Here is a 26,187-nt window from a genome sequence, read left to right as displayed (position 1 = left end):
AGAAATCTATCGACTGAAGCTATCCTGGCTATAGTGGGCGTGTTCGCAGCTATATTATGTAACTACGTGGCCTAAGTCACATGATATTCTATTGAGGAAGGCACTGCCCGAAGGCAAGTGCACTTACCTCTGAGCCGAGAGCTCCTGTACAAAAACACCATCGGACAACACAGATAGTAATTCAATCATTGACCACAGCCTCCGACCGACACTGCTCATGCAGTTACATATTATGCTGTGCTATCAGCCTTGTTTGGCCCAATTGTTGAAGACGGGTTCGACTCAGCAGAAGCAGCCCCAGTTCATGTAGATCCGACCTTTGTTTGTTCTAGACCTCACTGGTCATTGAAGCATCTCACTTAATAATCGGCCCATAGAAACTCGTACCTCACACTTACCACCAACAGCACAACTTCGATCGGCCAACAAACCATTACTATCGATACACCGTATATGTGACGGTTCATGGGGTGAGAATGCCCCATGCATCACGTGTTGGTGTAGTGGTTCCTACTTCCCTTGACAAGCACTTTCCACACTCATCTGTATCATAAATACATCATCCTAGGCGTCATTGGCGGCGGACTCGGGCTCTGCGGAGGTGTAGTCTGTACCCCCTCGATACCATGAGTGCTGTCCCTGTAATGACTCGAGCTATACTCAGTGACCTCCTTGGACAACTCAACAGAATCAGCGTGAATACTCCAGCCAGCCGACTTGCAATGACTCTTCAGCTCCGGCCTGCCGTGATGTACATTTCCGTGCTCTTTATCCCCGGTCATGTGAACTTCGCCGTACTCTTCGTGACCGCCGTGGTGGTGCTCCTTCTCGAACTCGAGTGCGTATGGCTCGCCGGACTTGATGAGACGCCAGTTGCACCAGAGGGAGGCGAGCTTGTCGCAGCAGAGGGCAGTGAAGAGCAGTACCACGGCTATTGGAAGGATAGCTGGCAAGTTAAGAAGATTAACAAGTCTTTGCTTGTTGGCGAGAACAGCAAGAGCTGCCGCGCCAGCTCCAAGCACCAGGCAGCGGATGATGATAGAGACGGAGTCAGAGAGATCGACCTTGTGACGGCGAATCAAGAACAGGAAAACGATGAGCGAGATGATGAGGACCCAGAAACAGGACCAGAAGTAGAGGTAGGTAAGCTTCCAGCTCTTCTCCGCGATATCGATGGGCTCGATGAAAGCTTCCAGCATTTTAATTGGCATCCTGACGCCGAGACCAGAATAGACACTGTTTGCAATAGCATTGTCGATGTACCAGAAGTCCTCGGGCCATGCACTGCTATCGAAGGTAGTCGTGTTCTGTTGAGAACAGATGCCGGTAGCGTCACTAATGTTCTCGATGTGGAACATGATCTCTTCGTAGTATCCGCACGTATCAATCTTGGAAGTGAACTGGTATTAATTGGTGAGTGCGTCTTGCAGCTTGGTCCCGTCCAGATGTTGCCGGCATATTTTGTGCAGATCTATGGTACCCTTAGCAACGTTCTTGAGGACGTAGCGTGCCATTGTAATTGCTGTGAGCCCTCGACCAAACAGACAATAGCCAATTCAAATGGGAATTGAAGCAAGGATCAGATCTGTTGTCGAGTGGCTCCATAGTGACCGTGAGGGAAGTTGTCGAAGTAAAGTGCCCAAAGGAAGACCTACGCGCATGATAAAGTAAGCCACGATTCTAAGTTAAGTATACAAAAAGCGGACTCACTAGGATGACAATGATGCACATGATGAGGAGGCATCCTTCAATATCGAGAACTCCCTCACCAATGACGATAATGGTAAGGAGGCTCATGCACTCCATCAGATGGGTCTTCTTGAAGCTAAGCATGCGCCAGAAGCATAAAAAATTGTAATGATGATCACAGATTCGACCCGCGTCCCAACCAAAGCCCTGGAGTTGTCAGCTGCTCTTACCCGTTCAGTGTGCGCTACGCCTCTGTTCCACTTTCCCGGACCACCACGACACAGCACCCTGCCGTATCAGGCAGTACGCTTCCGTTTGTAGACCTGCTCCCGTAAGATCGAGACAAGGGGTGGGAAGTAGCGAGAATGTCTGGATAAGATATTTCGCCTGAAGCGATATAGCATCTATTTGCCGAGATCGTCCTCTATATACTTGCAAACAACCAACGCCGCGCTCAATCGTGCCGATGAAGCTATGCAAACCCTATCTATGTGACACACGTCTGTACAGTGCAGTGCGACGCTACTTGCGTAGAAGGCCAGAGCGCTCGTTCATGTCTTGCCTATCATCACCGATCTCCTCCTCTTCATCCTCGTCTTCATCCTCGTCACTCCATCCTTCAGCCTCGAGGTTTTCACCACGAATGCCAAAACTCAAAAGGAAACCCAGCAACGAGATACCTGCAAAGAGGCCGAAGGGTAGTGCTTCTCCTTTGGGTTGGATCTTAGTCGCTGCCGTGAAAAGCGACCCCGAGATGAAGGGTCCAGCAGCGCGGCCTGCAGCTGAGAGCGTCTGGGCCAACCCGTTGAGGGTGCCGAGTACATTGTGATTCGGGGCTGAGTTGGTGATCTAGAAGGGTGTTAACATGATGCAATCAATGTAAGCGTTGTATACACAACTTACCAAGAGCAGCGCGGCTGTCAAACCACCGACACCAGCGATCGTCTTAATCACTAACACTACACCGAGCTCGAACCACAACCAAGCACTCCCCTGCTTGCTCTTATAGCCCACAAAGGGCATCAAGCTAAACGCCACAACGAAGAAAGCCAAGCTGGCTCTGTATGCGACCTTGTTGCCAAGCTTGCCGCGAAGCTTGCCAAAGATGCCCACCTGGAAGACAATCGTGATGGCGCCTGCGAACGACAATGACAGCCCAACAGCCTCAGGCTTCAGTCCTCGTCCTGTCGGTTCTACTTCCTCGGCAAAGATTGGATACAAGGAGTTGTACGAGATGTTCGCCAGCTGGAAGATGGTGTATGTAACCAGAAGTAAGATCGTATCTCTGTTGAGAATCTCCTTCTTAGTCAGCTCGCCGTTGGTATCTGGGAACAGGGCCGGTGCGATTCCGTCCGAGCCAGCGTCTGATGTATCGTCCAAATCCTCGTCTTCTTCCTCAATGCCATCTAGGTGTTGCGAGTGGTGACTCTTCTGCCTGCTCAGCCAGCGTGGTACGTATGAAGGCCGTGTAGAGCTCGTGAACTGCCACATTCGTGTAAAGAGGTTTCCTATCCTCTTGCCAAGAGGCGGCAGATCTTTCGCTTCCTCCAGACTCTCCTCGAGGAAGATCATGCATACTACGAGATCAATACCGAGAACGAGGGCAGAGAAGAGGTTCGGCAGTAGGTACGGGAACGGGTTGGTCTTCCCCTGGTCGAGAGGGTTTTTGTAGAAAACCAACAGACCTCCAACGATAGGTCCAGTGATGCCGCCGATGCCATAGACCACTGGCAGATATGTGAACGCCCGTGACTGATTGCTGCGGTCCGTGATCTCGCCGAGACAGGTAGACACAACGCCAGAGTTGCCGTTGACTATTCCCATGAGCGCCTGTACGAGAACAGCCTGCCAGAGGGTTTTGCAGAAACCAAAAGCAAGGAAGGAAACCATAGTCAGGAAGGTGCCAGTGATGATGACAGGCTTCCTCCCAATCTTGTCTGACAGCCAGCCCCAGAAGAAGTTGGTCGTGAACTGCGCCAGAGCGAATGACGAGGCAATGAGCCCTACGTACAACCCTGTCTGACCCTCCTTGACCTCTGGGAAGCTCTTTGTCATCTCTGGCAGATATGGACTGATTGAGTTGAGGGCTGTCTGCTCGGCAAGCGCGATAATAGCCAGCACAATGAGCTGCTTCTTAGGCAGGGGTGACTCATGATGCTGATCGTCTGGCTCTGAGCCGCTGGCAGGGCCATTGGGCGGGGAATTCGACTGTCGAGGGCCTCGTGAAGTCGGTGGTTTCGTAGGGAAGGTCTGATAGTGCAGCGTAGACGACTTGCGCTTGTCGATGGGCGGCCGTCTTCCGCTCATGGCGGGGCGCACAAGATCGGCCGAGGTCTGGGTATGTACGGGGTACCTCGTAGAGGCAGGGCTATTCACTGCAGTTACTGCATGCGTCAAGAGGCCAGAATCAGAGCGGTGGTGCAGCTGGCGAAAGTGAAGGTTGAAGCAACAGGTGAAAAGACAAGATACGCGTGCGCTCCAGATTTCGTCATACCCGCGCTTGCCCCAGCTGAGCTCTCGGCCTGTCGGCAACGGCAGGAACCCGCGCCCTGCCTCGACGTTCAAGAGATGCCATTCGTCATTCATCACAATGGATATCTTCTGGAACAGATGCCATCACCTGTCACGTTTCTTTCACCCATGCTCTCTCTTTCCAGGGCAACGGTTGCGAATGGTAGCTGTCGTTGCTTGCATCCACCGGTGCTCCTATTGGCTGCCGCTCTATCGTTTCTGGGCAGTAATGTCTGCAACAGCGCTCCTTCACGAGGTAGAAGATTGTGATTGACTGCCCTATTGAGCACGATGCTCTGAAGACTGATGTCTACCCCCGTGGTGGTAATTATGACATGCCTCTGCAAGGCTGGTAGGTTACATGTAACCCGAGACTCAGCCGGGCAGGTAACGTACATCTGCGTCGCGAAATCAGCAAAGCCAGGAACCTGCTCAACAACCCATCGATGTCCGTAGGAATACCCGAAAGAAACTCTTGATCAAGTACCAGCATCATGAAGTGCCGGAATTGCTGCACGTCTGCGGCGTTAACCCGTTGCACGGCCACTTAGAGTCCTCGGCATTGTACTTCGAAGACTCAATCGAACATTCACCAGACACCTCGAAGCCAAGATAAAACAGGGGTTTTATTGACAGCAACGAGAAGGCCGGAATACCCAGAACAGCGACCTGCGTTTCTTCGGCCAACAAGGTGATCGCACCCTTGCCAACTACACCGCATGCCTTGGCTTACATCTTGGCTTACATCTTGGCTTACATCTTGGCCAATATGGCAAGCGACTCCGAGAGCTCGAACTCATCTATTCAGCTTACACACTCATACTGAACACATGCGAGAAACTGTCTCACGCGCGTGCAAGTTCGACAATCCGGTTCGGTAACAACTGCTAGAGGTATACATGGCCATCGAACATGCTTCGAAGATTGGCTCGTAAGCCACGAAAATGTGGCATGTCCTGATCAGGGCCTCCAACCAAGACATCATTTCGATGCGCTTGTTTCATGACCTACAACTTGCTCACTGGACTTGCATTCCTACTCCATGAGGCTATGCCTCAATAGCCGTAGATTGATTGAAGGTCACGCTGCAAAGTGGAGTCGAAATTTGCTCCCGGAGGCGGTCGTTAAATTGTTCATTTCATCTATTGTGCATCTGGGTATAAGAAGCAGCGGTAACACCTGAGGTAGGCTTCAGTCATACAAACAGCCTCGTTTGCCTACACATTACTCTCTCATTATCATCGCAGCTTTCTTTGGGTCATTGTCTGTTCGACCAAAATGCGCGTCTCAACCTTGATGCCGCTCTTTGCGGCTCTCCCCTCAGCATTTGCAGCACCACAGCAGCCAGAATTCACCAACACCACCGAACTACCTACCCATTTCGCCATGCTACTGCTTCCGCGCTTCCAGGCGCTGGACGTCTTCGGCCCACTAGACGTGCTCAATACCCTCTCCATGCTCTACAGCAACAAAACAGCCATGACTCTCACCCTACTCAGCAAGACCATGGACCCAGTAAGCACCACGATCAAGGACATAAACGGCAAAAGCAACTTCGGTGAAGAGATCCTCCCGACCAACACGTTTGCCAACATCCTCGGCAAGGAGAAGAGTCATCCTGCCCCAACAAACCACACTACGTCAGTGGATAAAGACATCGAAGTCCTCCTCGTCCCCGGTGGTGGCGGCACAAGGCAGAACATGACCGAAGAAATCGCATTCGTGAAAGAGGTCTACCCCAAGGTACGTTCTTACTTTCGCACGATCTCCCAAACTAAGAATGACAATACTGACTACTTCCCAAAGCTGAAGTACATAATCTCCATCTGCACCGGCGCCACCGTCCTCTCCCGCGCCGGGATTCTTGACGGCAAGAAAGCCACCACCAACAAGCGCTCCTGGCTATGGGCTACCTCCACAGGGCCCAATGTCACATGGGTGCCGTCGGCGCGGTGGGTTGAAGATGGCAATATCTTTACTTCGAGTGGCATTTCTGCTGGTATTGATGTGACGATGGCTTGGGTAGGGAAGATCTATGGCGAGGAGGTTGCGGATTTTGTGGCGAATAGTATGGAGTATGAGAGGTGGACTGACCCGCACAGGGATCCGTTTGCGAAGGTGTGGGATGTGCCTGGTGCGGTATAAATGGGTACAACACTGAGGGCAAGAGCAAGACTTAGGTGCCGGATGCGATTAGTTAAGGTGATATAGAGATGCACGTACGTCTCCTAGAGGACAAGTAAAGCTGGCTTAGATATGTGGAGAAAGCAACATAAGACGTAAGATCAGAAATTTGATGCATTCGCCGCATGTTCAAGACGACCCTTTATCGTATCACTCGTAAATCTCACGCTAAAGATACCAACACCAGAGCACCGTGATCGCCGACTTTCAACCAAACCCCTGAATCATTGACTGCTAACAATTGTCGGGCCGTTTGCCACGTGCTGTTTCTCCTCATTAGCACCTCTCCTGTACTCTCGGTGCTGTTGATATTGGCCTCCTCGGTTTCCTCCTCTACCTGGTCCTCCACCACCACCACCGCCACCGCCGCCGCCTCTACTAAGTCGTGTGCCTCCACGTCCTGGACCACCTCGCCCGCGTCCAACGGAAAAATTGATGTTCACGAGTGGTCTCTCGACCCACTCGACCCCTTTCAACCCCAACCTTTCTTTCTCCCACTCTGAGAGCTTATTCGCTTGGTATAAACCCATCAGTCGCTGTTTGTCGATCTCCTCTCTTCCTTGCGGTCCAACTTGTTTTGTCAACTTGACATCCCGTAACTCCGGAACCCATGCCTTGATGTATTCGCCTTGCGGATCATAATCCAGCGCCTGCTTTACAGGGTTGAAGACACGCCCTTGCCTTGGGTCGTTTCCTACACCAGACACGTATTGCCAATTGCCCCAATTACTCGGTACGTCATAGTCTGTAAGCATGCACTCGTACCATTCTGCGCCGACGCGCCAGTCCATCTCAAGGTGGGATGCAAGGAAGGAAGCAACGTTTTGCCGTGCGCGATTCGATGTGTAGCCTGTGAGGAATAGTTCGCGATTTGAAGCGTCGATGAGGCCGACGCCTGTCCGTCCGGAGCGGAAGCGGCCGAATATCTCAATGCTTTGGAGGTCTTTACCTGGTGTTGGCTTGTCGAGCCGCCGCCAGCTCTTTGGTGGAGGTGGAGTCTTGTTGTTCTTGCTTTCCTGCGGCCGGATGCCGTAGAGCTGAAACATTGCTGGACCGAACTTTCTCATGCACAGATGCATATAGTCTCGCCACAGCAGTTCAAAACGAACAGCTGCTGTTCCATCGTTCTCGCCTTCTCCGTACCCTTCTTTGCCTTTACCGGCTCCTCTGCCTTCCTCAAAGTCCATCATCGCCCAGTGCACTTGCCGTGCCGTGCAATGCCCTTGTGCGAGGTAAGCGGAAAGTTTGGTGCTGAAGTCGCGTCCTAGCATGCCATTACGTGTGGCTTTGTATGAGCTCATAGCTCCACTAGAGATGAGAAATGATATGCGATCCTGCGCGTGGGACTCGCCTCCTGTGAAGGGATGTGCTGACTCGACATTGCCACCAGGCCACTTGGGAGGCACTGCCAAGCCGAATGTAGGATCTTTCGCGAAGGGAGCCAAGAGCGCTTTCAACAGATCATCGAGGTTTGTAGGTATGTTGAAGGGTGATTGTTGAGGAGGAACATCGGGTGGTAGCGGTGGTAATTGTGTAGGTGCTGGTAGGGTATTGCGAGGTTGGTCTCGTAATGGTTCGACGGACTTTCGGAAGGATGTGTAGATGTTGGGAAGTTGAGAGATATTGTCGAAAGGAAGGTCGCGACTATGACGCGTTAGATTCGAGTTCAAGAGGAGCAAGTGCGGAAGGAACATACTTGTCAATGTAATACTTCTCGTCGTCCCATAACTTGAAGTCGACTCCATTCTGTTCCGCAATCCCTTTCACAGCCGCCTCCTCTTCCTTCTCCTCCACCGACTCGTCTGCTGTCATCCAGACCCCAGAAATTTCGCCTTTTGAATCGTCACTTTTTGAGTAATATTCGAGGATATTCTTGACGACGTCCCCAATCATACCAACTCTGATTTGTAATCCGGAACCACATCCTAGACCCTCAAGCGTTTGCTTCAAGTCCCAAGCTCCCTCAGCCATAAATCTTGCGCGGTGAGGTCCGGTACGCCATATTTTCGCGATTTGGCTGCGTGCTTCTGGATACGGCGATTGCTCTGATGGAGAGGGGAGGAAGCCAGATACTTCGACTTGATGTGCGGGGAAGACGTAGACAGGCAGCAAATGTGTGAAGGAGGTGCCACGATGCTCGGAAGTTAACGAATCATCTCTTGTGCGGGCGTCTGAGTTGGGCGGTGATGTCAAGTCTTGTTGCCGTGTAACATGCCGTGAAGCAGCTGTGAATACTGGGTTGTCTGAAAGGCGAACATCGCGACGCAGGATGTAAAGCAGAATACGCGGTTGTTCGTTGGACATGATCAGATTATCGCTAGCTGTGTAAAGAGGCCGACGGGAACACGAAGAGCAGAGAGAAATGTTGCAGAGGTTGCACAGCGGCCAGGAACTGCTGCGTCGTAACATCAACGAGAAGCGATTCATTGACGAATCGACTCCTAGCAATCGAGATTGTGATCGTTCATAGCGGTGGCCACAGGCAAAAGAGTGCCTTCGGGAAACTTAGAGCCCCACGATGCGTCATGACACGACGGTGAGAGCCGAGCTGTGTTCCACCAAAAATTCTAGGGCACGAGGCCGCTGGCACTAGAAGAAACTCTAATATGTCATCTGTCAGCTAATCAAGATGCCTCAGCCCGGAGTGCAGATGTATGGGACTGAGGAGATCCGTTTCAAGGCTGATGATGCTTGCCGCAGCATCTTGGGCCAGGATTATGACGTAAGCCCTGTCAGAACACGTGCGCGTCATTGGCCAGCAACCACTGCAGGGACGCACGCAAGAGCGAGTTTGGGACGGGCCGAGAGGTGGTGGGAGTTCCTCGTGGCGATGGTCGTGCTGTCATGAAAGCGAGCTTGAGATCGCGAGGAGCTTGACTAATGTACCGATGCGCCACGCCTGCAGAAGCCTCGTCGCACAGGAGCATCTAGATCTCTGGGGTGCCAAGTGGCCCAACACAACCAATGATGTGTATGGACCGCCACAGATCTCGCGATCCCTTGATTGTCGGAACAGATTGCGTGCAACGCACCCATGCAGGAACAACACTCGCGGCTATCCCTCGTATCGGTGTATCCGGCAGGCTGGAGTGCAATCTGCTTGACATTTTCGCCTGTCGGCCCACGCCCTCGGACAGATTCGTGCCGGATCTGCAGATAAAATGGCTACATTCAGCTGTGAATGACGGGTATTGTGTGGCCAGCAATCAAAGAAGATGAGTTTTGACCTACCCTTTGACAATGAGTGGTACAAGATCACCTTTCCAAAGCACAAGATCACGATTTGCATGGGTACAAGTTTCTTTTTCAGGATTGCATGGGTTTTGTCTTTACTCGATCACTTGCATGAGTGCGTCAAACCTTGGAACGGTAAAGCTCGCTAACACACAGATCGGTGCACACCCTCGTGCATAGGCCTCTTAGCTTTGTGCCTGTTGTGAGCCCGATGTCCAAGAGACGCGTGTGTTTTCTCCGCACTGGGATTCGATGGTTGCCAGGCTGCGAGGTCGGTTACATCCGTGTTCTGTGAGAGTGTGAGTAAGCTGCCCTGACATGGTATATGTGGGGAAAATCGTACCATCAGTTGCTCCATGACTTGGCAGATATCAGTCACCAATCGATCGATCATGTCCAGAGACAAGCTCTCGCGTACAACGACTCGTAGGATCTCGGTCTTCTCCTCGTTTGGTGGCAGCGGGTAGTCTACACGTGTCAGTCACAGTACGCCAAACCGTTAAAGCTACACTCACTCGGGATAATGTATTGCTTAGCGCGCAGCAGGTTGCTGATGGAATCCTGCTTCACGTGGGGGTAGTCCTTCTTGAAGTCGTCTGCGAGGGTGAATGCAACTACAGGGAGGCCAGCGTTGTAAGCTGCGCTGTTCTCTCCCTCGTCGTACTGCTTCTTGCCCTTCTCAAACTTGAAGTCTCCCTTCTTCCGGTGAATGTCGCTAACACAGCGGAACCAACCGGTGTGCTCTAAAGCCCTGCTCAACAAGCGTGCGTTGGCGAGTGTGTTCTCCATGATGCTGCGGAATCCATTGAAACCCAAATGGATCAGGTTGTCTAGTCAGATTAGTCTCGCTGTCGTACAGAAGGATCGTGTGACCTACAATACTGCGCAATTATTTGCGCACCCGGTCGGGAGAAGTTGAGTGTGTACGACTCCTCTGTGCCACCAAGGTAATGCAGCTCGAAAACCAAGTGCTTTGGCAAGTAGCTCTCGTCTCTCCAGATAATCCAACCAACACCAGCGTAGACGAGACCAAACTTGTGACCACTGGTGTTGATAGACTTGACGCGAGGAAGCTCAAAGTTCCATTTCTTGCCAGCCTTCGCGTTTGTAAAAGGTGCAATGAAACCACCAGATGCAGCATCGACGTGGATGGGAATGTCGTTGCCGGTCTCTTTCTCGTAAGCGTCTAGAATATCGTGGATCTCTTCTACCGGTTCGTAGTGACCCGTGTATGTGCTACCCAGAATCACAAAGATACCAATGGTGTTCTCATCGATATTCTTCTTAACCAGCTCAGGGTCCAAACGGTACGATGAATCCTCGGAGACGGGCAAAATCCTCGCCTCTACCTCGAAATAGCGAGCAAACTTCAATCAGTTAGCAAAAAATTCCCAAAATAACACCGTACATACCTTTTCGAGAGCAACCTGTGCGTTGGCGCCCATGATGATGTTGGGCTTCGATGTGTCCTTGCCTTCAGCCATACGCTTCTCCTGCCAGCGTCTCTTCATGGCCAATCCACCAAGGTGAATAGCCTCACTGGAACCTGTTGTGGCGGACCCAATGGCCTTCTCACCCTTCTGAACGCCCCAAAGGTGAGCAATGATCGAGATACAGCGTGCGTGCATGTCCATCATCGCAGGGTATTCATCCGCATCCGACATGTTCTTCGAGATGTTCTCGATCATCAGCGCCTCAGCTTCACGCTCCATGTACGTTCCCACGAACGAGGCCAAGTTCAAGCTGGGCCGCCCATCCAAATCAAGCTCATCCTTGAGCAGCTGGTGGACAGTGTCTGCTGGTGCACCATCCTGAGGGATCTTGTACTTGGATAGCTCGACACTGGCCGCATATCTGCTCGAATACGGAGTAGTATGGCTGACTCCTCGCTTGTGAGCACCAGCCTTGTGGAGTGGGTGATCCTTCAGAGTCTCGATAAGCTCATCGGGATCGACGTGTCGTGCAAGAGGCATTGTGTATAGAGTTCGGTATGGTAATACTAGTTGTGTGTAGGAGTTAGGTCGTTGTAATCTCCAAAGCAGATACCTGCTTCAGTATATACGCAACCTACCATGACGACATGGCGCGATAATTCATGTAGCAGTCGTACTGCACACGTCTCCGGGCCCCTCCGCAGCATTACCAACGATGCAATCAGACACCCCTAAAAAGCTTGATCGAAGTTTGTAAAAAGCTTGTTTCACCTGGAGATGGGGCTACGGAGCACTCTCCACACTCAATGAGCAAACTGGAGCCCGGCAAGGCACGAACGTTGAACATCCAATGGCAGCAGCGGGTGGAACTGCGCGTTGTTTCCGGAGGCCCACAGCATCGCAATTGTCTGGAGAAAATAGCGCAAGAATGACGATGCTTCCAGACAACACACAACACCTGGCTTCACCACGCAAACGTGTAAAAGACGGATGACGAAATGCTCTGCATAGACTCGAAAAGGTTCTCCCGGCTGTGAGTAAGCGACGTGCAGATGCCTAAGGCAAGCATTCGGCCTTAGAAGGAACCAAAAAAGGCTATCACGTGACCAGAAAAGACAGCTGTGTCTAACATCAGCTATTCTCACACTCTTCTGTTCTACTATCGATCTTCATATCAACTAGATCTGACGTCTATTCATTAACCCCTTGCAGTCTCAAGTTTGTCTCAGCGTACCCCGCGCCGAGGCTGACATGGTAACAACAACCGCGCCAGTTGCGTCATCGGTTGTCGTCGACAACTTGACAGCTCGGCCCCGCGTCTGTACACGCGTCCCAAATGGCTGCCTGGCTGTCAAAGTACGCGGCTTCAGCGTTTGCGAGCAAGTATTCACGAAGTATCTGGAGTTTTGGTTATAGCTTGCTCTCGCTTCGATCGTAGCCTTCCAATTATCAAGCCTCTTTTAAGTTTAAAGAATAATCACGTCGTACTGACCTGATCTGATTCGTCTGCCCCACTGTCATCATCGGCGGTTGATTCACTACCGAAGCTCCGCCATTGCCACGCGTGGTGGTGTAATCAACTCGTCTTGCATTTTAGTCGCTAGGAGGTTCATCTTACTTCTTTCTTTGTTTCCCTGCATTCCCCATCAATCTTCAGTACCAGACATTATGCGTTTCTCTCGCGTGGTACCATTCATCCCATTGGCTTCGGCCTTGGTGATCACCGAAGCTGAGGTCTTCGAGAAGCTAGCCAAGTCCAACAGGCATATTGAGAATGCGAAGCTGTCAGGGAACGAGCTCCTCGACAATGCTCAAGATATCCTCGATGACACCCTCAACAAGGTCAAGGAGAGCGCACAGGACATCTCCAGCCGGATCTACGACGCTGGTGCCAATGTTGAGTTGTGGTTAGAAGGCTCATCATTCGACGACGCTATCATCAACTTTGGTGGCGGTGATGAACACCATCCTCACCACCCACCCCACGATGGGCCACCTCATCACGGCCCTCCCCACCACGGTGGACCTCACCACCCGCCTCATGATGGTGATGACAAGCCTAACAGGACAGTCTACGAGCTCATCAACGAGAGCAAGTACACCACCAAGCTTGCTAAGCTGATCAATAAGTATGATGACCTCGTTGAGACGCTCAACAGCACTAAGGCCAACTACACCATCTTTGCCCCTACGGATGAGGCTTTCGAGAAGATCCCCGACCATGGAAAGCACCCCTCAAAGGAGGTTCTCAAGGACATCCTTCTGTACCACGTCAGCCCTGACTTCTACCCTGCTGGCCGTGTGCTCCACAGCTACACCATCCCGACTCTCTTCGAGCCCGAGAAGCTTGGCCACAAGCAGCGTCTGACTGTCCGCGTCACCCTCAAGGGCCCCACCATCAACTTCTACAGCAAGTTGGTCGCAGTCAACATTTTCGGCACCAACGGTGTCGTTCACGGTGTCGACTCAATCCTTGTCCCTCCCCCCAAGGTTGCATCTATCATCGAGCTCCTCCCCGGCGAGTTCAGCACCCTCGAGCTCGCTCTCCAGAAGACCGGCTTGTTCGAGAAGATCAACAACACCGACTACCCCCACGAGGGGGGCACTTTCTTCGCCCCCTCCAACTTCGCCTTCCAGAAGCTCGGCCCCAAGGTCAATGCCTTCCTCTTCAGCACCTACGGCCAGAAGTACTTGAAGGCTCTGCTCAAGTACCACATCGTTGTTAACCAGACACTCTACACCGATGCCTTCTACGATGCCAGCAAGAGGCATGATGATGAGAAGGCTGCTGACCGCCCGCCATACTACCACTACGACTTGCCCACCGTGCTTGACGACAAGTACCTTGCTGTCGATGTCGCCAGGTACGGACCGTTTGTGTCGATCCGCATCAATGGCTTCTCGCGCGTCACTGTGCACGACGGTGTTGCCAACGATGGTGTCATCCAGGTCGTCTCTGATGTCCTGATCCCACCCAAGAACGCCAACGGCGAGCAGGTCATGTGGCAGGGCGAGGAGCTTAGCGTTGAGGAGTTCAAGCAGCGCCTTGAGCCTTTTGCTGAGGAGAACATCGAGTTGTAATGTTTGTCGATGGAGGCGGTTGAGGTTGAAGGGCTGCGTGGCTAGCGCATGTCTACCTGTTATGATGAGAGAACTTTATTGAGCCGCTATGGCATTGTACGATCTTTATGGAGTCCACGCTATATTACTATCTTTTCGTACGCATTAATAGCACAGTGCTGCACCCCGTGAATACAACGAATTCTGTAGAATCAACGGCCAACAATCGGCATCTTCAATCTACACATCTCACCGCTCTTTAGCCGCTCGTGGTAAAGTTTTCGCACGTTGCTATGCTCGTTGGTCAACGTCATCCATCCGTTAGCCACTGCCACATTGATGCCCGAAGTTCTCGGTGTTGTCAAGTCAACTAGTCTACGTATCCAAGTCAACAATGAGTAATAGTATTCAACGCTATAATGCGACAACTATGCAACAGACATGGATGACCCCTGACGCCATTCTACTCTACCTACACAACACCAACACCAACACCAGAAATAAACTTTAGTAGGGCATGGCATTCCGAGCTAGCCCGTCACCTAGGTAGCTGGGTCGTCTACATCGCAGTCGCGGGTGCCTCGAGTAAGTCTCGTAGGCCGTCAAAACAGGAACAAAGGAATCGTAAGGCTCGGTGCCGTAGAAGGGTTCGTAATTGGCGAATACGCGGTGGTGGCGCTTGAGCGCCCAGTTGGGGTCGTCAGTTCGTGTGTCTTCGTGAATGTGCTGTTGTGGTTCTTCCTCCTCTTCCTCTTCTTCTTCTTCTGGAATCTCTTCTGGGACAGGCATTATATTTACATCCTCCTGCAAGCTGCCGGCGCTGTGTCCACTGTCCTTCCTCCCGTGTTTTGGTGACTCCAGTCCAGCTGGTAGGCTTGAATATGGTGTTATGGGTGTTGATGCACCTCCGACTCGTGCGCGGTAGATCTCGTCGTACTCTGCCCGTAGCTCCTCGTCTGCCATCAGCTCCATCGCAGCTGTCAATGCGCGGTACTTCTTTGCATCGCTCTGGAAGTATGCTACTCGTAAACGGCGGAATGCGGCTTTAATCTCGTCTACTGTGGCCTCAGACCCTACTTCGAGGATGGCATAGTGGTCGACGAATTCGGCGGGCTCTGGAGACAACAGTCTCGATGGGTCGCTGGTAGGCGAGAATAGAGAATCGTAGGGTGACCGTCCTACGGGAGAGACGACAGAATTGCGACGTGAGAGCAGTGTTGATGCTTCGGAAACGTAAACAGACGATCGTTTGCTGGGTGACATTGGCATGATACTGAGGGGTCGTGGGATGAATTCAGATTCGGTGCGGCCGTGGGTAGGACGTTTTCGCTGTGGACTAAATTGCATACGCAACATATATGGAGAGGGTTCTGGAAGGGGTGTGTAGGACATCATCTTGAATGCGTGCTTGTCTGCTTCGAGGGGTATCAAGTACGAAGCAAGACCAAGGTATTGTTGTGTGTAAGAATGACCAGCGTGTTATGAAGAAAGAATGCTATGATTGCGCGCAAGAGAAAGGCTGTCTTAGACAAGGTCCCAGGGTTGGCCGAGGCGCAGCTGCAGGGAGGGCCTGCAGGTTGCCAGGGGCAAGTGGAGTGGATTCCAGTGCCAAAGCCGAGATGAACATCGTGTGATGCGCTATTCGCATTAGCTCTCGTGATAGGGCAGTCGTTCTGAAACACATGGTTACCAGTGGCCCTGCATTATCACGATTTAGGCGTGGGAAAGTTTACCGAAGTTGTTTGTTTGGAAGTTGTGCACCGGATGAACGGTGAATGCACGTGCAGACGCGAATGCGCTAAGCCGGCAACGGGAGCTATGACTCGCTAGTTGTCAAAAAGTCCCGAAACAATTGCAGCCGTTGGCTGTCACGGCGTCGCCATTCCTCACTGCTCCACACTGATCGAGGAACCATGGCCGACGCTTCAAAGAAGAGGAAGCAGACGTCAGACAGTGCGCCGCGTGCAAAACGCGCGCGCTTTCCCCAGAAGCCCGCGCATAACATCCCTACAATATCAACGAGAAACGCGTACCCCAATGGCGAGGTCAATGTCAAGAACTTCCTCAAGTCGCATGAAAATGAGATTAAATCTCTGGAGGGGGCGATGATAGCAGCAAAGAAGGGTCTATCGAGAAGAGCGTTTCAAGATGTGCCCAGAGAGTTGCGCAGAAGGACTGCAAGCCACAACCCAAACCGTGTACCAAAACGGCTGAGAAGACGAGCGCGGCAGGAAGCTAAGGAAGATAACACGCCGATAACACGAGGCACAAGCGGCAGTGGCATTGGTAAGGGAAAGAAGAAGTATCTCAGGAAGGAGGGCATCGAGAAGAGCAAACAAGTGTGGAAGCAGAGAGAGCAAAAGAAGGCAGAGGAGAAAGGCAGTGAGCAGACAGGGACAGAGCAGGGAACGAGGGAGGCCTTCAAAGCTGTGCCGAAACCGAAGACGAAGCCTAGGTTTCCATCCCTAGCCACGCCGGCCACGCCCCCATCGCGATTTCGCAGACGCCAACGAGACAAGACATGGCTACCAACGCACATATGGCACACAAAGCGTGCACGTATGACGGAACCGAAAGATCCCCTCTGGCGATTTGCGATCCCACTTGCGCCCGTCGTGAAGGCATACCGTCTGACCCATCGAACTGCTGCGCAGCGCGGAGCCATCGCTTGGGATATGAGCTACATGTCGACAATTGGGCTTGAGGGCGTGGAAGACAGCATCGTTGGGCTGCTGAGAGGGTTACGTTTTGGCGCCGAAGATGCTGAAGATCCATGGCAAAGGCGAGGCAAGGCGAAGAAGTGGAGACAAGGTACAAGAGCTTGGGAAGGCTGGCTGCACGAGAGAGACACGAGACCTCTGAAGCGAATTGCGCATGTGACTGTCATCTGGTGCGCGCCTGAAGTGGATGGCAAGAAGAGGAGAGCCTTTGCCCGAGTGCACCCAAGTGCGTTTCTGCAAGTATGGAATGAGGTCGTTCGCATCTCGAAGGTCCAGAAGCCAGCGGTCATTGTTGAAGACCTTCGATTCGAGGTTGGCTCTATTGAGATCATGGGACCTGCAGCGGCAGAGACGCTCTGCTCGATACTGCATCCATCTCCTTCTGATGCTGCACCTGATGCACCTCAATCACTATGGTCTACGCTCGCTTCAGTAACAGATCCTGGTGTGCTGCCAGCTGGTGCATTGCTCGCATTCGACATCTCAGATCCTCGCCTGCGAGACCCTCCTACGCCATCGACGATACACCAGGATCCCTCTTCTCTGATCGAGACACTCGCAGCTTGGCCCATCGACAGCACGCAAGCCTCGTCATCCATTTTCAGCCGTACCGCTCGACTTACCGGTCAAAGGACACTGCCGTCGCAGAAGTCGATCAACAGACGACAGAGTGCGAATACACTAGGCAGATATCCAGAGCCAAGACCAACCGACCCATCGATCCCAATGCTAATCTACGTCTCTCGAGAGAGCAAATCTTGGACAGTTCTCCTTCCCTGGAAGTGCGTCATGCCCGTATGGCGAGGCATTATGCGGTACCCAGTGTCTACTGGTGGCAACCCTCGCTTTGGCGGCTTGAAGGAGAGGCGGCAGGTTACGTTCGAACGTTCAGTGCCAAGCTTCCCACATGACTGCCCTGCCACTGATGCCGGTTCATCGTGGGAGCTGAAGCAACAAGACGTGAGGAAGCACGAATGGACGAAGCGGCCAAAAGGCAAGAGAATCGAATGGTCCACGATCGATCTCGGCAACGGGAGGAAGGGTGAGATTGGCGACCCGTGGGCCTGCGAGTGGGCGCGCCTGCTACCGAATGCACCTGCAGAGCCTACTGCAGCGCAGGACGAGTCCGAGAAGGTGGTCACTCCATTCCGTCAGCTTTCTTCTGCTCAAGCGACCAAGCTTCTTCAGGACCCCGCTATTGAGCCTGAAGTACCATATCTCTTCACTGTCAAGATCATAGTGGTGGGACGAGGGTATCCTGTTGACTGCTCTCGAGTTTACCGTTTGCCAACGAACAATCCTGAGCTGCGCAACAAATGGCTATCTCTGGTGCCAGGCCCTAAGTCGAAGACGAACGGCGTACCAAGGAGACAGCAGACTCGTAGCGGTGACGATGTTTCTGAGCACCTGCGGCGAAGAGAGCTCGCTAGCAGTCTGTTAGAACCACCGGCACCGAAGGACGCTCCAACACCAGCAGAAGACGATTACCCTTTGGTTCCAGACGAGGAAGATCTGATTGGCTTTGTTACAACTGGCAACTACAACCTGGCTGAGGGTATGCCGACTGCTGTTGCCAATCTTGCTTTGCATAGGGTTCTTTGCATTCCTGGAGACAAAGCCGTACAAAAGGAGGATCGCATCTGCATTGTCAGGGAGCCTGGACGAACTGTAGGCAGACTTGCCACGTGGGAGGTTGTTTAGAATAGATATACCCCTACCATGTTGGATCAAATCAAATTCACGAGATTTTCAAATACTCCAGTCGCACTCCGTCGCAAGAAGATGGTACTCAGACATTTTCATGAATGACCTCGTAACCAGTGCGCCTGCCGCACAAGCAAAGTGTCTCACTTTGTGCAGTGGGGCACTGAGCATGCATGCATCTTGCAGACCAAGCAAATCTTCTCGACACGGAACCTCCATCATCGATCTGGTTCTTCAAGATTGGTGTTGTGATGATTATGATGCATCCCAGCGCTCGCTTAGGTCGGTGAGGGTTGATCCGTCAGGAAGACGCACCTAACTCGGTAAAGCGCCGCCAAGGATTCCGCTAAGCTGCTGCCCACACGATCGAAATTGAGCGACCACAGAACTTTCGACTTTGTCAACCCACCAGTCAACCCACAACACCGCCAAAATGACCAAGCGTACGGCTGCCCCAACTGCTCGAGCGATGAAGAAGACGATGTTGATTGCGATGTAGGCACTAAGAAGGTCGGCATCACCGGAAAGTACGGTACCCGTTACGGTGCCTCGCTCCGTAAGCAGGTCAAGAAGATGGAAGTGCGTACACACCTGGAACCTGCCGCGCCTGAAGGACGAAATGTTGATGCTCTCCCTAGGTCACACAGCACGCCCGCTACGTGTGCCAGTTCTGCGGCAAGAACGCTGTCAAGCGCCAGGCTGTCGGTATCTGGAACTGCCGCTCCTGCCGTAAGACCACCGCTGGTGGTGCTTACACCGTCGCGTAAGAATTCCCGCACCGCACCGCACATATTACATCTCGATACGAAGAATTGGATTGCGCAACGCAAGACAGAAGGAATAAGGCTAACACGCGCCCGCAGTACCCCCGCCGCCGCCGCCACAAGGTCGACCATCCGTCGTCTCCGCGAGATTGCTGAGGTTTAAGGGAACATTGGACACTGGGATGGTGGAGTTCTTCGAGCGTGTTTCTCTGCATCAGCAGCCATCATACGAATGAAATGGCTTGTAGGAGCTTTCGGATACCTGTCCTGTAACGATCATGGAGTCTACAGGGTTTCACACAAAGAAATGGCACGATCATGAACAAAACTATCGGCCTTCGTGCTCCCGTGTTCAGCATTGAAGTTGCTTACAACAACAGGTCATCGCACTGCACTCCTTGTTCTACACACAATTGGCCCCCGACTCGCTCTGACGTCCTTTTCGGAACCCCCCTTCCCCCCAAAGAGTCAGGGGTTGGTGCGCCCAACCCTTCATTTGGACGGTAAACGGTCTCATGCCCATATTACACACGGTTCGACGAGCACGATGAGCTACACGCACTGTTGGAACCTCAACGCCTGTGCTCCTAGCCACTGATAGCATGCTTTTTTTCAATCCCTATAGAGCCAGCAGATGACTCTCTACCACATCAAGGGCTAATGAATAGACCTGGACATGCTAGATGGCTCTTTCTACCGATATGACTTTGTCAGCCTACCTGATGCTCACCTACTCTGCCATTGCCACTACTGCACATTGCACCCCCATGACGTTGTTGCTACCATACTACCACGGCGGACAAAGCACTGCGATGAGCCTTAGGCGTGACCAAACCAAAGACATGCGAAGCTGAGGTCATAACAAGTTACGTCCCTCCTTTCACTCAGCTTATAACAATATGAGGTTTCTTGGCACACTCCATCACCTTCAACACTGCTATCCTGTGCGGGCAGATGTGCGCCAGACGCACTTTTTAACAAGCCTTTCATCGCTCTCACAAGGCACATTAAAAAAAAATAGAAATGATTCAACGCTGCACCAAGACGAGCAAATCGTATCGTGTCCTTGAGGCTACGACGAAAGTTCCACTAGACCAGGCTCTTTCCGTCTATGAGCTTCAGGGTCGACGTCCAGGCGTCCAGTACTCCTACAGCTGCGGTAGCGTACGTGCTGTTCTGGGTAACGTGGTATCACAACGCTAACTGGTAAGTGGAATGAATATCACGGTAGAGTGACGAATAGTTGCCTGTTTCAGTAACATGACTTCCGCCGTGATAGAAGCAACAATGAGGAGTACTTTAAAGCACGAGTTGGAGATCAGACAAATACGCTGGGTTGATTTCGAAGGTGAAGGTGGAAAACGCGAGATGCGATGACATCACGCGGTCTGTGCAGAGCCAGCCACCTCGACAGGCGAGCATTCGAACTCCACCTTCCTACCCCATCACCATGACAATTGCGATCATCATTTCGAAGCCATTGAACTGTATCGTCAGATGTATGTCCTCGTTCCAAGCCATCTGCTGCTTGTGTCAAAGTCCGGAGCGCATGGCCGAGCACATCGCCAGCCACGTCCATGGGGACTAAGGATGACCTCGTCGGTGCAGAGCAACATATATCAGAAGACCTACTTCCTTCTCCCGAAGAGGCATTTCGATGTATAGTCAAGATCTCATTTTACTAGCCACTCGACACACACAAGTGCTTTCTTGGTCCCCGCACATGATTTCAAGCCCCCCACTCTTTGACCTTCTCTACACGTGTGAGTCCAGCATACTTGCAGCGGTATTCTGATATTCTACTCACGTCTTGCCCGCTTTGCGGGGCTGCTCTTCAAGAGCGCTCTCTTCCACGTGCTTCGAGATCGAGAGGTAATATCCACACATCCCGCTCCGCCAAGTTGGCCAAGGCAGCGGAACGCCCTTAGTTCGCATATGATCCTATCGCTATCTTCCCTTTTGGGATCCACATCCATGTCAAGCACACGTTTTCTGTGCTTGTTGTTGTCCGCCTGCCAATCACGATTGGTTTATTGACCACATGTATATGCTACAATGTGAACTGTAGAGGGTTGTGCTGCAGGGCTCTCAGTTCAAGCGTAGTACTGCAGTATATGTTCGTCCAGGATCTGTTCAACAATGTCTACTCTTTTCTTTATCGTTCTCCTCTTATGCTCTGAATAGCCCAAGAATCGCAATTATGTTAATCCAAAGCCTTGTTTTCGCAGCTTACACAGTCATTGCAGCTGCAAGTTGGGATGGAAACATCAACTACGGCAGTCCCTCCTTGAGACATTCACCTCTGGGTATCAATACCCACAAAGTCAAGAAGCGAATACTCCGGAAACGAGACGGATCATACTGTCATACCAAGGACGTCAAGTTCACACATGGTGTTGCATCAGTAAGCTCGTGCCCATCAGGCATCAAAGCATGAAAGCTGACGGTTCCAGGGCGATCCATTCGCCGAATCAGTCATTTTGTGGACAAGAGCTTCGCCAGTTCTCGAGAATGATGCTTCGAATGTGACTGTCAAAGGTACAGTGCCGTACTTCAGCCACGAGACGGAGCGCTATATCAAGGCCTCGAAGTCGCCGATCTGTGTTGATTGGAAGGTATCCTCCAGCTCAAGTATGAGCGATCAGATTGTATCGCATGGTAAAGCCTACACCACGTCTGATATTGACTACACCATCAAGGTGAGAAAGCTAAACATTTCTTGCTTCACATCACAGTGTATGTTAACAGGACACAGGTCGAAGCTAGTGGACTTAGTCCCTTCACTACCTACTACTACCAGTTCACAGTGTGCGGTACCGATACGACTTCGCCAATTGGGCGGACAAAGACCGCACCTGCTCCGGAGGATGATGTGTCATCCCTGAGTTTGGGTGTCTTCTCGTGTGCGAACTATCCTCTCGGCTACTTCAACGCATACGGCAACATTGCTCGAAAGGACAGCGTTGACTACGTGCTGCACCTCGGTGACTACATCTACGAAGATGAGGTTGGTGTTCCGGGCGAAGATGAGCGCGCTATGGTTCCTGCAAAGGAGATTGTCACGCTGTACGACTATAGGACCAGGATTGCACAATATCGAAGCGATGAAGATCTGCGAGCAGCTCACGAGAAGTTTCCGTTCATCACAGTCTGGGTAAGTCAAGTGTCTCTGGTAATATAGGGGCTGAACTGATATGCCTGGCAGGACGACCATGAGATCGCCAACAACAACTGGCGAGACGGATCCAGCACAATGAACAACACCGAGGAGTCATTCAATGAATTCGGTGGCATCTCGTTCGATCAAAGGAAGATGAACGCCGTTCGAGCGTACTTTGAGTGGATGCCTCTGCGACAGATCGATATGGATGACAACCTGCGTATCTGGCGAAGCTTCCAAATGGGCAAGTTACTTGATCTAGTGATGCTCGACACTCGTAGCTATGACCGAAGTATTACACGGGTTGGATGGTGAGTGCACTTCGCAAATACTGTGGTACTCGTGCTGACTAAAATCCAGGAATGACGAATACGTCTACGAGATCTCCAACGACGCCGGCCGTTCAATCATGGGTTCACATCAAGAAAACTGGTTCTTCCGCCAACTATCTGAGTCCAAAGAGCGCGGTGCAGCATGGCGCATCATCGGCAACCAGATGATCTTCTCGCATATCAACAGGACTGGAGAAGGCGACCGCGATATTCCTGTTGACGTAGATGCCTGGGATGGCTACGTTGCCAGCCGCAATCGAACGCTGAAGCACCTCTACGACAACAAAATCGACAACACGATCATGCTGGCCGGTGACTCTCATCAGAACTGGGTGTCCGACCTAGTTTGGCTCGACAGCGTGGAGTACGACCCTGCAACAGGCGCCGGTGCAATCGGTGTCGAGTTCGCAGTGACTGGGACAACAAGCAACGGCCTCGATGGGCCCATCGCGGAGACAGAAAAGATCAGCGCAGCTTTCATACGCGACAACGAAGAGCTATTATGGCAAGAAGGCTACTACCGTGGCTACACAGAGCTGCACGTCTCCAAAGACAAGCTCAAAGCTCAGTACTGGGGAACGCCGACTGTCGCAAACCGAAACGCTTTCGAGATCTCTCTGGCAAACTTCACCGTCGATGCTGGGGACAACCACGTCGCACGTCCAGTTGCTAATGGTGTAGTTGAGGCGGGTAGTATTGCAGAAGGCCAAGGCGAAGTTCGAGCTACGAATTTGACCAAGAACCTGGAGACGGGTGAATGGTCGGTCCACGCGTTCGATACCATGTTCCTGGAGTGGGCTTTAGAGTGGTGAGAGACGTCGTTGCTCAGGTTCCATTAGCGGCTGGTACCTGGAACACTCGGTTTCAATCTGAAACAAGGGCAAAATGAAGTCTGGTGAGCGGGTGAGATTGGTGGTGTTGCTCGACCCGTCGCGGTCATCCGTCTTCGCTTGCTTCCAGCTTCACATAAGCCCTGCACCACCACCCTCCCTAAACTCCAAGCCATCGCAACAACAAAAAGAAAGCTTGCATCGGCCGGGAATCGAACCCGGGGCTAGCCGAAGTTGTCCTGTGAAGGATGGCAACGGCTAATTTTACCACTAAACCACCGATGCGATGGTGAATTGTGATTCACTTGTTTTGATGAAAGGTGATGGTATAGTTATGCCTATATTCCAACAAAATAACAACAAGGAAATGAGTCTTCACCAATTTCTTGCATCAGATCTCTTCACATTGACCAAGGTACGTGGTGAGATTTGTTCGAAATGTGAAGAGTTTTCACGGGTGGGTCTAGTGTATGTGGGCCTTTCCAACTCCATGCATTGACCGCATCTGCGATTGCTGACTACCATTTCAGTATCATACCACAATCCGAACTTAAGTATTTCATGGGTGGTCATGATTGTTCATTCGTGTATACAGAAACTGTAATAATGGAGCTATTTACAACTCCGCCTACTTTCTTAAGCAGCCTTGAACATGCTGAGGACGCCAGCCCATGTCTCCCTGACAGTGGGTTGGATTTGGTTGGCCGGAAGAGAGAAACCGTACGTGCCCTTGTCACGGAGCTCGTAGGTGTAAGAGTAGGTCGCGTTGCCAGTGACATCCGTGTAGTCAGTGGAGGAGCCAGTGGTAGCGTACAGAGTCGAGCAGCTGGGGCCAATAGTGTAAGCAGTACCCGAGACAGCGCGGATGGCAGATGCGGCGTCTGTGGCCAATGTGCGGTGCGCGGCATCGTTCTCGGGGCGGGCACTGCAGTCGTAGCCGTATGGCCTGCCGAAATGTTAGATTCGTTTGGAACCGTCATACTGAAGATGTCACTTACCAAAGAATGTACTGTCCGTAGGAGTGGACGTCGAGGTATAAGCGGATACCACGCGAGTTCTTCAGCGATTGAACTTGGGCAACGAGACCGCGGTTCTCAGGAGTATCTCCGGCAGCCTGACCCTTGTATGTCTCAGAGCAAGGGTTGGTGCTGGCACCGTTAGTGAGCTCCCACTTGTATGGCCAGTTGCGGTTGATGTCAGTGCCGACGCAGCTGTTTCCACTGATGGTCTTGCGGTTCTTGCGCCAGAGACGGTCGGTTGTTTGAGAGTAAACGAAACCGTCAGGGTTGACAATGGGCATGATGTAGAAGTCGAACTTGTCGACGACGGCCTTGATGTTCGCATCCGAGGCGTACTTGGTGAGCAGCTGCCAGGCAAGGTATTCGGTGGTCATGGTAGTGATCCACTCGCGAGCGTGGACTGTGCCGTGGATGAGCACTGCGGGCTTCGATCCTTTACCACCAGAACCCCAGATGTGGATACCGGTAATGACACGTCCCTGTACCGAAGAACCAGAGGTGACGATCTCCGAATTGCCAGTGTAACCGGCCTGAAGGTCGCGCAGGAATGTCAAGTGATCCGCGTAAGGGTGGTATGCGGTGAACCAGCTCTCGCTAGGGACTTTCGCGAGTCAACATGATGTGTATACCCAGAGCTAGACTCGATCTTACCAGCATATACGCCCATTTCGCCCTCCTCTGCCAGAATGGCGCCAACGTCATCGTTAATGACCTTGCTCTCCGCCAGCGAGCTTATCGCATCGACGTTATCGGGCGATACAACGACATCGAGCTGAGCAGACTTGCCGGGGTTAAGGACGTGGGCCGAAAGCTCCTCGATCTTAGCCTCGAGGCCTTCGGTGTTCTCCAAGCGAAGAAGCTTGAAGCCACTGTAGTCGACCTTCTTATTGTCTCTTGGGACGACCGAAGCAAGGGCAGAGGAGGCGAGCAACGCGGAGGTAAGAATATACTTCATCTTGGGGGATGGAGATGAGGTTCGCGCTGTTGCACGATAAACATCGTGGATAGCCTTACCTTTTATGTTGGTCACGCTCACTTGACGCAGTCTCCCACCTGCCCATCGTGTCTCATCGCCGAAATGGCCATCACAGTACACATGGTTTAGGTAGGTGTGCGCTTTCCCAAGCTCTATGATGATCTGCTGAAGGCGCCGGGAAGGCACGATTGAAGGAAGTCGGAAGAAGATGCGATGCTCTGGATGGTTGTTTCATTTACTCGAGGGTGCTTGGTAACTGCTTGGCAGATTAGCGTGTTTACGCGCGGGCAAGGTACGATTGGTTCGGAGAGCTCTTGGCTGGCCCAATGAGGAAGGAGGTGGGAATGGCGGAGCTTGGCCATGCGGAAGGACCGATTCGAGGCACAGCCAGACTTCATACACATGTTCTCGTGATGTTGTTGGAGCATGACGTGCTGTAATCCGCTATCTGACATGGTCGAAGCGAAGTTCTGTTCAGGAAGGTCAGGTAGATACAGTCACCTTCCTTTAATCTGGGCGCGCATCGGCACGAGCCACCTCACCAACATTTCCATTACAACTTTGAGTAGTT

General features: G+C 52.1%; 12 protein-coding genes and 1 non-coding gene across 13 annotated transcripts; 6 read left to right on the top strand and 7 right to left on the bottom strand.

Moving 5' to 3' along the window:
• Positions 1-548: 548 nt before the first annotated feature.
• BU25DRAFT_462723 (uncharacterized protein) lies at positions 549-1,358 on the bottom strand (the record flags this gene model as incomplete). The annotated part of the gene is made up of 1 exon (XM_033710539.1): positions 549-1,358. One exon carries the CDS (start codon positions 1,356-1,358, stop codon positions 549-551), a length of 810 nt encoding a protein of 269 aa, XP_033556812.1.
• A 732-nt stretch (positions 1,359-2,090) lies between these two features.
• On the bottom strand, positions 2,091-4,769 carry BU25DRAFT_415110 (MFS general substrate transporter). The gene is made up of 2 exons (XM_033707467.1): positions 2,593-4,769; positions 2,091-2,538 (listed from the first exon to the last, which is right to left on the bottom strand). Exons 1-2 carry the CDS (start codon positions 4,273-4,275, stop codon positions 2,212-2,214), a joined length of 2,010 nt encoding a protein of 669 aa, XP_033556811.1. The 5' UTR covers positions 4,276-4,769; the 3' UTR covers positions 2,091-2,211.
• A 511-nt stretch (positions 4,770-5,280) lies between these two features.
• On the top strand, positions 5,281-6,491 carry BU25DRAFT_206845 (class I glutamine amidotransferase-like protein). Its single transcript, XM_033701156.1, has 2 exons — positions 5,281-5,943; positions 6,007-6,491. Exons 1-2 carry the CDS (start codon positions 5,479-5,481, stop codon positions 6,343-6,345), a joined length of 804 nt encoding a protein of 267 aa, XP_033556810.1. The 5' UTR covers positions 5,281-5,478; the 3' UTR covers positions 6,346-6,491.
• Positions 6,492-6,608: 117 nt separating this feature from the next.
• BU25DRAFT_462720 (cryptochrome) lies at positions 6,609-8,688 on the bottom strand (the record flags this gene model as incomplete). The annotated part of the gene is made up of 2 exons (XM_033710538.1): positions 6,609-8,028; positions 8,081-8,688. The coding sequence occupies 2 exons, from the start codon at positions 8,686-8,688 to the stop codon at positions 6,609-6,611; spliced, it is 2,028 nt and encodes a 675-aa protein (XP_033556809.1).
• Positions 8,689-9,674: 986 nt separating this feature from the next.
• Positions 9,675-12,022, bottom strand: BU25DRAFT_402286 (glutamate decarboxylase). Its single transcript, XM_033705041.1, has 5 exons — positions 11,031-12,022; positions 10,496-10,985; positions 10,134-10,448; positions 9,962-10,086; positions 9,675-9,907 (listed from the first exon to the last, which is right to left on the bottom strand). The coding sequence occupies exons 1-5, from the start codon at positions 11,589-11,591 to the stop codon at positions 9,764-9,766; spliced, it is 1,635 nt and encodes a 544-aa protein (XP_033556808.1). The 5' UTR covers positions 11,592-12,022; the 3' UTR covers positions 9,675-9,763.
• Positions 12,023-12,237: 215 nt separating this feature from the next.
• On the top strand, positions 12,238-14,507 carry BU25DRAFT_415106 (FAS1 domain-containing protein). The gene has a single exon (XM_033707466.1). It carries the CDS (start codon positions 12,720-12,722, stop codon positions 14,130-14,132), a length of 1,413 nt encoding a protein of 470 aa, XP_033556807.1. The 5' UTR covers positions 12,238-12,719; the 3' UTR covers positions 14,133-14,507.
• Positions 14,508-14,618: 111 nt separating this feature from the next.
• Positions 14,619-15,380, bottom strand: BU25DRAFT_425559 (uncharacterized protein; the record flags this gene model as incomplete). Its single annotated transcript, XM_033708354.1, has 1 exon — positions 14,619-15,380. One exon carries the CDS (start codon positions 15,378-15,380, stop codon positions 14,619-14,621), a length of 762 nt encoding a protein of 253 aa, XP_033556806.1.
• Positions 15,381-16,024: 644 nt separating this feature from the next.
• On the top strand, positions 16,025-18,532 carry BU25DRAFT_494928 (POPLD-domain-containing protein; the record flags this gene model as incomplete). Its single annotated transcript, XM_033711818.1, has 1 exon — positions 16,025-18,532. One exon carries the CDS (start codon positions 16,025-16,027, stop codon positions 18,530-18,532), a length of 2,508 nt encoding a protein of 835 aa, XP_033556805.1.
• A 375-nt stretch (positions 18,533-18,907) lies between these two features.
• BU25DRAFT_206784 (ribosomal protein L37ae) lies at positions 18,908-19,582 on the top strand. Its single transcript, XM_033701155.1, has 4 exons — positions 18,908-18,978; positions 19,035-19,114; positions 19,174-19,298; positions 19,399-19,582. Exons 1-4 carry the CDS (start codon positions 18,969-18,971, stop codon positions 19,460-19,462), a joined length of 279 nt encoding a protein of 92 aa, XP_033556804.1. The 5' UTR covers positions 18,908-18,968; the 3' UTR covers positions 19,463-19,582.
• A 323-nt stretch (positions 19,583-19,905) lies between these two features.
• Positions 19,906-20,621, top strand: BU25DRAFT_415105 (uncharacterized protein). Its single transcript, XM_033707465.1, has one exon. It carries the CDS (start codon positions 19,983-19,985, stop codon positions 20,151-20,153), a length of 171 nt encoding a protein of 56 aa, XP_033556803.1. The 5' UTR covers positions 19,906-19,982; the 3' UTR covers positions 20,154-20,621.
• A 766-nt stretch (positions 20,622-21,387) lies between these two features.
• On the top strand, positions 21,388-23,755 carry BU25DRAFT_206775 (uncharacterized protein). Its single transcript, XM_033701154.1, has 5 exons — positions 21,388-21,703; positions 21,753-21,998; positions 22,055-22,453; positions 22,505-22,770; positions 22,820-23,755. Exons 1-5 carry the CDS (start codon positions 21,500-21,502, stop codon positions 23,601-23,603), a joined length of 1,899 nt encoding a protein of 632 aa, XP_033556802.1. The 5' UTR covers positions 21,388-21,499; the 3' UTR covers positions 23,604-23,755.
• A 63-nt stretch (positions 23,756-23,818) lies between these two features.
• On the bottom strand, positions 23,819-23,906 carry BU25DRAFT_t131. Its single transcript has one exon. It is a non-coding gene; the product is annotated as a tRNA-Gly (tRNA).
• Positions 23,907-24,257: 351 nt separating this feature from the next.
• On the bottom strand, positions 24,258-25,595 carry BU25DRAFT_434738 (carboxypeptidase-like protein A1 precursor; the record flags this gene model as incomplete). Its single annotated transcript, XM_033708873.1, has 3 exons — positions 24,258-24,567; positions 24,620-25,241; positions 25,292-25,595. The coding sequence occupies 3 exons, from the start codon at positions 25,593-25,595 to the stop codon at positions 24,258-24,260; spliced, it is 1,236 nt and encodes a 411-aa protein (XP_033556801.1).
• Between the last annotated feature and the right edge of the window lie 592 nt (positions 25,596-26,187).

This window comes from Macroventuria anomochaeta (genome assembly GCF_010093625.1).
Source record: "Macroventuria anomochaeta strain CBS 525.71 unplaced genomic scaffold BU25scaffold_43, whole genome shotgun sequence".
Lineage (NCBI taxonomy): Eukaryota > Fungi > Ascomycota > Dothideomycetes > Pleosporales > Didymellaceae > Macroventuria > Macroventuria anomochaeta.
This window is presented reverse-complemented; position numbering and strand designations above follow the sequence as displayed.

Excerpts from the sequence above, each read along its gene's own strand:
- BU25DRAFT_415105 (XM_033707465.1), top strand. The coding sequence starts at position 19,983 with ATGGCTCTTTCTACCGATATGACTTTGTCAGCCTACCTGATGCTCACC.
- BU25DRAFT_206784 (XM_033701155.1), top strand. Across the intron at positions 19,115-19,173 it reads AGCAGGTCAAGAAGATGGAA|GTCACACAGCACGCCCGCTA; the intron begins GTGCGTACACAC and ends TGCTCTCCCTAG. Across the intron at positions 19,299-19,398 it reads GGTGGTGCTTACACCGTCGC|TACCCCCGCCGCCGCCGCCA; the intron begins GTAAGAATTCCC and ends ACGCGCCCGCAG.
- BU25DRAFT_415106 (XM_033707466.1), top strand. The coding sequence starts at position 12,720 with ATGCGTTTCTCTCGCGTGGTACCATTCATCCCATTGGCTTCGGCCTTG.
- BU25DRAFT_415110 (XM_033707467.1), bottom strand. The coding sequence starts at position 4,275 with ATGAATGACGAATGGCATCTCTTGAACGTCGAGGCAGGGCGCGGGTTC. Across the intron at positions 2,539-2,592 it reads TGACAGCCGCGCTGCTCTTG|ATCACCAACTCAGCCCCGAA; the intron begins GTAAGTTGTGTA and ends ACACCCTTCTAG.
- BU25DRAFT_206845 (XM_033701156.1), top strand. The coding sequence starts at position 5,479 with ATGCGCGTCTCAACCTTGATGCCGCTCTTTGCGGCTCTCCCCTCAGCA. Across the intron at positions 5,944-6,006 it reads TGAAAGAGGTCTACCCCAAG|CTGAAGTACATAATCTCCAT; the intron begins GTACGTTCTTAC and ends TACTTCCCAAAG.
- BU25DRAFT_402286 (XM_033705041.1), bottom strand. The coding sequence starts at position 11,591 with ATGCCTCTTGCACGACACGTCGATCCCGATGAGCTTATCGAGACTCTG. Across the intron at positions 10,087-10,133 it reads TAAGCAATACATTATCCCGA|ACTACCCGCTGCCACCAAAC; the intron begins GTGAGTGTAGCT and ends TGACACGTGTAG. Across the intron at positions 9,908-9,961 it reads AAGTCATGGAGCAACTGATG|AACACGGATGTAACCGACCT; the intron begins GTACGATTTTCC and ends ACACTCTCACAG.
- BU25DRAFT_206775 (XM_033701154.1), top strand. The coding sequence starts at position 21,500 with ATGTTAATCCAAAGCCTTGTTTTCGCAGCTTACACAGTCATTGCAGCT. Across the intron at positions 21,704-21,752 it reads TCACACATGGTGTTGCATCA|GGCGATCCATTCGCCGAATC; the intron begins GTAAGCTCGTGC and ends TGACGGTTCCAG. Across the intron at positions 22,454-22,504 it reads TTCCGTTCATCACAGTCTGG|GACGACCATGAGATCGCCAA; the intron begins GTAAGTCAAGTG and ends TATGCCTGGCAG.